Below are 10,908 nucleotides of genomic sequence, written 5' to 3'. Positions count from 1 at the left end.
AATATATATATATATATATATATATATATATATATATATATATATATATATATATATATATATATATATATATATATATATATATATATATATATATATAGGTAATTTATGAAATAATTACTGCATGTGAGAGCAGTTCCTGGAAGAGTCAGACATGGTTGGTAGAGGTTGGATATGGAAGATCCCAGAAGAGACAAACATCCATCACTTTCGATTTTTCTTCTGTAGTAAGTTATTATTTTTCAGCTAAAGTTGGAACACGTTCACTAAAAGATGAAAGAACGGAATGGATAGAATGGATAGTACATGTAAAATACCAGGTTATACCTTATTAAATGTTTGACATTAACATAAATGTAATAATTTATGTGCAATTTGATAGCAGATTACTCACCACACCAATTGTTTGACGACACTCAATATCAGGACAGTCCTCCAGGGTGAGAGCTGATGCTGCAGTGTCAATGCTTCCACCAGTCAATAGGGTCACAACAGGCAAACTGAGTCCAGAGAAGCTGAACCCACTGTGTAGGCTTAATTAAGCTTAATTTAGTATACAACAACAATGAGCCAGATAAGTTAATAATGCTGTACAAGTAAGGATATGATTTGTTGTTTTAGCGTTGTTCAAACTCACCAATGTCCTCTTGCTGGTTCTTTGACAAGCTTAAAAACAACTGAAGCAAATAAATCCACCTGGAGTCAACAGCCTAATTCCACAGAAATGACTTTGCTTGCTACTGGGCAGGAGCTTAGTACCCTGAAAGAGACTGTTTAGTAACTCCAGGTCCTTCGTTTGGCAACGTAATTCTGCCTTAGTTTGTCAAATACAGAGAAAACAAATTAATAAGCATTATGGGTATGGGTTGGGTTTCTGCAATGTTATCAGCGTGTTAAAAAACTCACCTTCAGAACCAATGGCTGCTCAAAATGGTGATCTGCACCAACTAATCTACTTTCAGCAGTTATCACCGGTTATTGCACCGTAAACTGCATAAAATACGTGCAGAGTTGCTCTGCCTGCCTTTACTACCGTCGGCTTCTATGGCGGAGGGATATTTCAGCTGGATACACTCTTAATAACCGCTGTTTCGTCACTTATTTAAGAGCCCAAATAAGCGATTTCACTTTCAGAAACGTGTCCAAAAAAAGGCAACCCGTGACTTATGAAATTTACAAGCGCCCTTAGAAAAAAACAAGCCCAAGGTCTCATGAAATAAACAGTCTGTGCAACAGTGAGCGCAGGTCTTTTTTAGTGCAGTCGCTAGAGCTCTTGAAACTACGGAAAGCGCCGAGGATAAAAGAAACACAGTGCGGAGAGCACGGTGGGGAAAAAACATTAAGGAACGGTGTGTGTGTTTTGACGCGCAATCAACAGGGACAAAATGTCGACGTTGTGGTCTAACGTGTTAATAACGCATTAAAACTGACAGCCCTAATTTTTATATAAATTTTTAAATTCAGCCCGGGGGCGTATCCCCCCCAGGGATAAAACATGAATGACCAGAGGGGGGGACGTCACAAACAGAGGGGGGGTAAATCTCCCCCATCCCTCCACCGGCAAATCGCACCCAGATTATTGGATAAATAAATGTGTCCTCAATGTAATGTACATTTGTCTCTAAACTATTAATTTAATTTACGTTTTATGATATCTGTTTGTGATAGGGTTTAAGGATATACATCTCCATAATGATTCCTTATTGTTATTTTAGACTGTTTGTTACTAATGCAATTTTAACATCCGAAAATAAGATTTAATAAAGATTTGAAAATAAAAAAGAACATACCATGTGACATAACACGTTTTTTACCCATTTCTTTACAGTTAAATTTTTATTTTTAATGTTAAAAGTGTTCTTAGACGTCATCAAAGGTGTTGTCAAATAAAATGCGTTATTATGATTATAACAGCGCTGGTACAGGAAATAGTATCACTAGCGCCCCCTTCATTTCTGGAGTGCAATGGTCCCATTTCCATATAAGGTATGAGACTGACAGTGGTCCGTCCCCGCCCTGTTCTGCAGGCTGCAGCGAGGTGTACATGGAAAAAGGGAGCAAAAAAAAAAAAACTTGATGATGTCACAAAGGCCGAATGTTGCGTAGGCGGTGCGTAACAAACATTCCATGAATGACCAAAGCAGGTTGTGACATCATAGCCTTTAAAAGAGCTAGAATCTAAAATTACATTCAGTTTGGAAATACTCCTCGGCAATAGGACAGACCAAACAAAGACACAGACATGGAAGACAAGAAATTACACAGTGATCCTCCCAGGATAAAACAGACTCAGGAAAATAAACAATATTCTGAAAGGGGAGTGACAGAAAGGCTCAAGAATCCACCTGGAAACCAGAGAGCCTATATGGAAAACAACAAACAGCCCTGCTCTCCAACCAAAATGCCGGGGAGAAGCACTCAAGGAGTGGGCAATCAAGCTAATTGCATCCCGTTGGTATCACAACGCAAACCCAACAAGCTAAGGAATACGCTTCAAGAAAAGACCAAATTTCGCGAACATTGTACAAGAATCGTGTCTGAGAATCTGGCCAAGACGCTGAAGAAAACAGCTCATAGGCAGCATTATGCGGACTTGGCCTGGAGCAAAACAGCTGAACAGCGAGAATATGAGAGGAAAGTTAAAGTTAGAAAGATGAAACATCTAGCTGCTGTAAAAATTTTCCTGGAAAAGACGCCAGACCTTCAGACAAGCTCTGAAAAAAACGACGTGGCTGAAAGGAAAAAGAAGAAAGTCTTGCTTGAATCACGCCAGGTGCATCAAATCGAGCAAATTGAGAAGAGGAAACAAAAGACGGATTTGGTGGCTGACCAAAGCCAATCTAAACGTGAAACTTTGGCACACAGCAGCAGGGAGTACATTCCTCATGAAGTCAAAGATCGTAAGAAAATCGTGAATGACCAAATGTTAGACACAACGAAGAAAAACATGACCAAAGAGCTTCTTGCAGAAAAAAAACTAAGGAAAGAAATGCTGGATAAGTACTTAGCAGGAGCTAACGATCGCAGGATAAAAAGGGAGAGAGAAGTTAAAATTAACAAGGATCTGACTGACACGTGGAATGCCCAAATAACACTCAAACAGCAGGAGAAGAGGGGGAAGGAGGAGTCTAAAAGGGAAATGAGGCGGTGCTTATTTGAAATGGACAGATGGCATGAAACTGAAAAAAAGATGGTGCTAGCAGCAAGTGGGGGAAAAGCTAGCTGTGAGTCACAGGAAGTTTCCCCCAGGATGTCCCCTAACTAACCACGTCTTAAGGTAATTCCTAACATGTTCACCCACCTCCAACACCTGCCCTCGGTTCAATACTTTCACAGAGAAGGCACAATTCAATCAAAACCCCCCTGGAGTTACCAGACCTCAGATATTTGTGTTGGCAGAGGAATGCACCGCTATCAAAACCTCAACCTTAAAACTGCCAAAAAATGTTCAGCCACATATAGGATCTTCATGGCCGATCTTAGACAGAAGATCTTATAAATGAAAACAAATCTTCATTTATAAGACGGATGAAAAGATGCTTTGATTAGCTGGCGAAGGAGTTAGTTATTGGTATTAAGCATGTAGAAAGCATTGCGTGCAGACTTTCTTCAAACCTCCTTTCACTTACCGTTTTACATAATTTTTATCAACCCTTCAATGAAATTAGCCTTGTTAGTTAAAGGCAATCTTCTTCAAAAACTTGGGTTCCCTCCGAGTACTTCGGCTTTCCCACAAAAAAAGCCCTTCACTAAAAATTAGCCTTACGCTGGTGTAGATTGGGAGACTCGTTTTGAGGAAACTATGGTTGTAGCTCACTGTCTCCCTTGCTGTGGTTGCAGAGAGGTTTCTGTTTTGTAGAATAAATCATCCGCAGATGAGTTATTGATCTGGAAAAGCCGAATCTGAAACCACAGAAAAACATTCAGATCCCAAATGTACAGCGTTCTAATTCTTCCAGTCTATTAGCAGCTTCTCTTAAGAGGTCGGACACTGAACGTCTGCCTGCTGAGTTTGACATTACTAAACAATGCTTCATGTCAGGGGAAAGCCGTGTACATTTGATTGATGCAGTAAAATGCTAACCAACCAAAGGGAAGAAGTTGAGCCCTTAAGACACAGCCCTCCTCATTTGCATAATGAGGCAGAAATGCATACAGAAATGTAAAAACGACAGGCAGAAATGTAAAAACGACAGGCAGAAATAAATAGCATCACAGAAATATATAGGGTAAAAAAATACGAAGGAAGAATAAAACAGACAAAAATATTATAACATACACATAAATAAATACTTAAAAAAAGAAGTAATTAATAAATAAAGTTAAAGATTATAACGGACAATAGATAAATAAGGTAATTATTACAGGCAAATAAATAAATAAGCTAATTAAAAGAGATATATACATTTATGTCTCACTGTATAATTTATTTCTACCTACATTTATTAATTTGGTGGCAATTAATTGTATGCTTATTTATTTATTGAGAATTTATTTATTTATGTATTTATTTTTGAATATGGAAGACTTGGTCCTCCATACTTGTACTGTGTGTGTGTGTGGATTTTTTTGTGCATTTGTGAATATCGAGACCCATCTGGCTCCATATTTCAGAGGCTGAAAGCGTTTCAGTATGCAGAGACCCCTTAAAGAATTACAACTGTAATTTCTGTGAAAAGTGGTTTTGCAAAGCAAAACTGGTAGCTCTTGTGAGTAAGTACCCTTGGTGTACATTGTTACAGATTGTTATCCATTAAATCTTACATTCTCCGCTTCAACGTGTAAAATCCACAGCTGGATCGTTTGTTCCAAGAATCTGAATTTAACGGGTTTAGAATTGGAAAGTCATCACCATCAGCCCCCCCTCCTGAGTTGTTAACACTCTCACACAGCTGCAATACTTGTCTCCCTGTCTGAGAGGAGAAAAAAAAGTTTTTTCTCTCCCAGAGTCCAACAAACCGCACCTGTTAAGGTAAATGAGGCATAAGGGAAGAAGGAGATGAGGGAAAGAGGAAATGTAAGCGCCTACCACTCCAACATATGTTAAACCGCTCCACACGGACTACAAGTCTGTTAGTTTGTGTTGATCTTATTGCACATTAGGAAATAAAGCATATTTCTTTCTTATATACTACTTTTAGTAATATGTGCATTTATACCACATTGCTATAACATCGTTCAAGCACAAGGTAAGTCGAAGTGTTTTACTGCAAAACAAATGATCAGAGATAAGCATGTCGTGAAAAGAATAGCAAAAAAAAAAAAGCATTTGACAAAAGGAAAGAAACTTTTAATTCTAATTTTAAACAAATAAAAAGCTGGAAAAATTATACAAATGCATTGATAAAGCAATCTTTAACCTAAAAGCTGCAGTAAACAGTAATGTTTCCTGTTCTGTTGTAAAGGAGCCAACAATTTCTGCACATCTGAGGTTTTCAGGTTGAAGCATGACTTTGAAAGGCCTGTTTTGAATATTAAAGCCTTCAAAATGTTCCGCAACAACAAAATAAATCATCTAGCTCTTATCTTACATTCAAGTGTGCTTGTTATCATCAGTAAATAATTACCACTCACTGAACTCCCTTTACTTTATGATGGATGTTTGAATTTCCTTCGGGATTAATAAAGTATCTAATGGGTTTTGGGGTGCAGGGACCTTTCTGAGCAAAAATGGTATTGTGTAGGTTTTCCAATCCAGTTACAGACATCTAGGGTACATAGCACTGAGACAACACTTTTAACTGTTTTTAACGACATTCTTTCATTCTCTGGAAGCTTTGTTTTCCTCGTACTTTTAGACATGATTGCAGTAATTAATCTTGCTGTCGACAGCAATTGTATCTCTCATTTGGAGTATCAGGTTAGGAAAATAGGTGCAGCAGAGGAATGGCTCCCTTCAGATCTGAGTGACAGAGGTTTCTGTGTTAATCATGAAGTTTTTTTGTGGAGCTCCTCAGGGTTTGATCCTCAGATTAGTTTTGTTTTTTGTTTTTTTTGTACGTTTGCTGTCTTTGGGTCTATTTGGAGAACACATGGCTTCTCCTTCCAATGCAATGTTGATGACTGCCAAATTTACAGCCAAGAAGTTTGCCTTGATTGCTCTGAATTTTCTCATTAGAAAAGAAAACAGAGCATATATTAATTCTGGCAAACAGTAACCACCCCCCCCCCCCCCCCCCCCCCCTTGATTTCCTGGAGCCGTGCCACTATGTTACCAACATCAGGGTATTTATAGATTCTTGTTTTAAATCTAAAGCAGATATGCTCTGTTTTTGCAGAAATGCTTCTTTCGTTTAAGGCACGCAGCAAAATGTTTGCCAGTTCTGTCAAACCAAGACCTAGAGAGAATAAAGAATGCCTTTTTATTACAAGTCCTGTTTACCACTGAAATGCATTTTATGCTGCAGTCAGTCAGGCTCCCAGCTCGTTCAAAACACTGCCTGTCTTTTAATTGGACCTCGCAGACACGAAAGCACCTTAACAATTCTATCCTCACTTCAATTAGACACCGTGAGAGAGAATTCATTAATATAACTAATTTTAAAATCCTCCTTTTGGCCTGGAAATGTAAAAAAGAAAAAAAAAAAGGGGGGGGGGGTCTCGATGCCCGATGTGTTGAGCTATAGCATGGGTCCTTTAATCATCCAATCATAGTTGGTCTTGATTGTCCCAAAACTAGGCTCAGGCTCAGATGAGATCAGGATTTGGCAGTTGTGGTTCACGGACTTTGGAACCAGTTAGCTTCAAAACTGTTTCTTCTGTCGACTTGAATTGTATAACACTTTGCAGTTCTATACCTGACTGTGTATAAATAAAGTTTACTTAACTACTAAAAGTTCAACAGTCAGAGAATCTGAGATTGTAACGCCTAGTCGCCTTCATCCTAACCTTTACCTCTGAATACAAAGACATGGAGCTCATCACCAAACATAAATGGTCAAAATACCAGTGGAAACATGAAAAAACTCAGTCAGCAATTATAAAAAGGGTTTAATTGGCATAAGGTGAATGTAGATTTTTCCGCAGAGTTTTGGAAACAGTATAAGTTTTAACATGCAATTTTTATCTTAAATAGAAATTTAAAAAAAAAAAAATTTTGTAAACTGATGCTGCTATTGCACTGTTTATTCAGAGGTGGGTCGTAACCAGTTACATTTACACAGTTACATACACTTGAGTAAACCTTCTGGCTACTCCACCAACTGTGAGTAACTTTACTGACTAAAGAACAGACTCATTTTAACCAAAATTGCACCAGAGACACACACCTACAGTTTACGGTGAAGTGAGACTTCTTGTTTTATACACCATGTTTGTTGTTTTAATGTAATTATCTATCTGCTGAGCTCATTGAGCCATTTGAAGGTCAAATGAACATACAGTAAACAGTAGATATTGATATTGGAAGTACTTTGCACTGTTCTAACATACTGTACGTACCTCCTGTAAGTACCTCCTGTGGAACCTACTCCCAGTTTTGGTCCGTGAGGCAGACACCCTGTCTACTTTTAAGACTAATCTTAAAACTTTCCTTTTTGACAAAGCTTATAACTAGAGTGGCTCATGTTACTCTGAACTACCTTTATAGTTTTACTGCTATAGGCTTAGGCTACTGGAGGACATCAGGATCTAATTTTCTCACTCTATTGAGTTCTACTGTTCTTCAATTATGCATTATGTGTTGTCATTTCTGCTTTAACTTTCTGTTCTCTCTCTTTTATCTTCATAGTTGGTACACCTGGTCTGGCGTTCTGTTAACTGTGACATCATCCAGAGAAGACGGCTCACCCGCTACTACCATCTAATGTAGAACAGATTACTAGATCAATGTGTGCTTCTGTGCTTTTTTGTTTCTCTTGTTGTGTCTCTGTTCTGTCTTCTGTAACCCCAGTCGGTTGAGGCAGATGACCGTTCATACTGAGCCCGGTTCTGCCGAAGGTTTTCCTTCCCATTAATGGGGAGTTTTCTTCCCACTGTCGCTTCATGCTTGCTCAGTATGAGGGATTGCAGCAAAGCCATGTACAATGCAGATGACTCTTCCTGTGGCTCTACGCTTCCCCAGGAGTGAATGCTGCTTGTCGGGACTTTGATGCAATCAACTGGTTCCCTTATATAGGACATGTTTGACCAATCTGTATAATCTGACCCAATCTGTATAATATGATTGAACTTGACTTTGTAAAGTGCCTTGAGATGACATGTTTCATGATTTGGCGCTATATAAATAAAATTGAAAATTGAATAGAATTGAATTTGTCTTGTTAGTTTTATGTTTAAATAAAAACAATTAGAAAAGTGTTTCTTCGGCCTAAATTTGCTATTTTGTAATCAAGTCATTTTTGTATATTTTCCTGTTTTAGTCTTTAAAATACCTGAATTTGTGCATAACTATATTTTGGTCTGTATGATCACATAATGTTTAAATATTATATCAGATGTCAGATTAGTTACTCAGTAGTTAGTTAGCATTCTTTCCAAATACTTTTTTACTCTTACTTGAGTGATTTCTTGGCTGGCAACTTTTTACTTTTACTTGAGTAAAAATATGTTGAAGTAGTGCTACTCTTACTTGAGTACAATTTTTGGCTACTCTACCCACCTAATTGTGTATTACATTTTCAGAGCTACCTCTCTCATTTTGTATTAATGACTAACTTTTTGGCTGAGTCAAAAAAATTAAAGCTGAATCTTCCATGGGTCTGGATAATTTTGGAATTAGCTGTACAAATTTTTACACATTTTATTGTTGGACAACAATCTGGTTTCCAATAGGCTTTATGAATATAAATAGACTGGATTTTTGACTTTTTGTTTAACTGCAATTCAAGCTTCTCCTACCACAGCTAAAATATTTGCTGTGTTGGAGAAGGTCAATTGTTTCGGTCATTTTTCCCCCCCATAACAAACCTATACTTTAAATTAGAGATCAGAGAACAATTCTTGGAATTACATGATTGTTATGGACAACTGACCCTGTTTCCATGCTTAGGACAGAGGAGTTAATTGCAGAGCGGTGAAAGAATCCTCTTGGTTTGTTACTGCTACACATGCAGTGGTGACACCCTGTGAATCCAAAACAGAAAACAGATGAATATGCCTTGCATCAGCTTGCTCAACAACTGTGTGTCTGCCAAACATCTTCCTGCGCAGGAAAAGGAGATTTACACAGCCATGGAGTCGCAATTGTTGAAATCATCATCACCGTCAAAATGGACCCAATCCCACTTATATAACTGCATTGACGTGCCAGCAGTAGTTTTTCTATGCATGTTTAACTTTGCTGATTTAAAAACATATGCTCCACGTTGAGAAGGGGAGGCTTTATAGATGTCCCATCTCTTAATAGTCTTGTTTACTCACGTTTTTATTGCTTTTTGTATACAACGATTTTTATGAAATAGTGTCCAACTCTCCAGCTGTTCAATATTATATGATAATTTCTGCCAAACAGGCAAACAAACTACTGTCTCCAAGGATGAGGACATGGAGAAAGAAAGAGAGGATACCAGTTCTGCACCACAGCAGGGGTTCCCAGTAATGTCCTGGGTGCAGAGAGTTTCAATAAAGAGAGGAGGTTTTTAGCTGTACAGTACAATCTCAACACTGACACTACATTTTATTCTGTTTCTGTGTTTTTCACTGATGATTAAGGAGGCAATCTTGACTTTATTTCTGTTCAGCAAGATGTGTTGCTTTAATGCCCTGTTCTTGGTCACTCGGTCACCCCAACACAGCATTACCTGTCGCTGACTCAGCTAAGAAACAATGGTCACCCATCTACACCATACAAAACTATTAAATAATTCTAGCTAGATTCTTGCAAATTGAGAGTCGACTCCTTCCTTAATAAATGTCATATTTCTGACCTATAGCCAGCCTTGTTGTTGTGCAAGAGAGCATTCGTACCGCTGGGGAGGAGTGTTTCTACCTGAGCCCCAGCCAACTTTGATATTTTTAAAGATTCTTATAATGATGAGACATTGATGATGAAAATAATCATATTGGCTACTCTCATTTACACAAAAGTGTTTGTTTTTTTTAATGAATTTCAAAATGTGCAGCAGAGCGTTATCCAAACGTAAACATTTGACACAAATCTTCAAGTAGGCCTGGAATTCATCTTTACCAATTTGTTGCACTGAACTGTAAGTTTGCTTTTCTAAACTAAAATGGTGTAAATAATAACTGAACTTAAGCAAAAGCTTCTCCCCTGCATACAGTTTAAAGAATCCGATGTCCTGCTCTGCCTCCTACTGGTGAGTGAAGGATACACACAAGCTGACGTGTTTTGGTTGTAAATCTTATACTGACACAACTTTAATCACTTCTATGTAATAAAGAGTTGAGCCCACATATATCCTCCATGCATCAATGTCTATACTAGTAGGCCTATCCTAAGAGGAGTTTAAATTGTTTCAAAATGTGTATAAAAGAGCAATGAAAATGTGATTGTGTGAAAGGCTGATTTTCAGCTGTTCAAATTTGTCTCTTTCTAAAATCAAAATCACGATTTAAAACATAGAGGGTAAATTGTCTTTGTAGCTTGTGCATCAAGCTTTATAAGATTGACTGGTAGTTTAAAATTGACCTAATCATTCTGACCAACTCCACATTGCCAAAACAAGCAAGCTGAAAGGCATTGGGGAGTTCTGTCTAATTACTGAATTAATATCAGCAATTAGATTAGCTTGTTGAATATTATTATTTTCAACACCCATATGCAGCTTTTTAATTAATTGGCTTAGATGCAAGAGTACAACAAATGTCACAACAGTGGAAATTGATTTTTTTTTGTCAGATTTTATTGAATTTTGAGCCTTATATTAAAATTAAAGGCATATGATGTAAGACCAACGTTGCATTTGTCACAAAACTACAACTTCACATCACTCTGAACACATTCTCCAC

At 37.7% G+C, this 10,908-nt stretch overlaps 1 protein-coding gene across 3 annotated transcripts; it reads left to right on the top strand.

The window, feature by feature from the left end:
* The first annotated feature begins 2,215 nt into the window (after positions 1-2,215).
* On the top strand, positions 2,216-10,079 carry LOC118564462 (stress response protein nst1-like). 3 transcript variants are annotated; one of them, XM_036142626.1, is made up of 2 exons: positions 2,216-3,277; positions 10,062-10,079. In XM_036142626.1, exon 1 carries the CDS (start codon positions 2,243-2,245, stop codon positions 3,263-3,265), a length of 1,023 nt encoding a protein of 340 aa, XP_035998519.1. In that variant the 5' UTR covers positions 2,216-2,242; the 3' UTR covers positions 3,266-3,277; positions 10,062-10,079. The 3 variants fall into 3 exon arrangements, with proteins under 3 accessions (XP_035998519.1, XP_035998516.1, XP_035998517.1); XM_036142623.1 differs by lacking the exon at positions 10,062-10,079 and adding an exon at positions 9,452-9,533; XM_036142624.1 differs by lacking the exon at positions 10,062-10,079 and adding an exon at positions 4,615-6,080.
* Positions 10,080-10,908: the final 829 nt, after the last annotated feature.

The sequence above is a fragment of the Fundulus heteroclitus genome, chromosome 11 (genome assembly GCF_011125445.2).
Source record: "Fundulus heteroclitus isolate FHET01 chromosome 11, MU-UCD_Fhet_4.1, whole genome shotgun sequence".
NCBI classification, from domain to species: domain Eukaryota; kingdom Metazoa; phylum Chordata; class Actinopteri; order Cyprinodontiformes; family Fundulidae; genus Fundulus; species Fundulus heteroclitus.
This window is presented reverse-complemented; position numbering and strand designations above follow the sequence as displayed.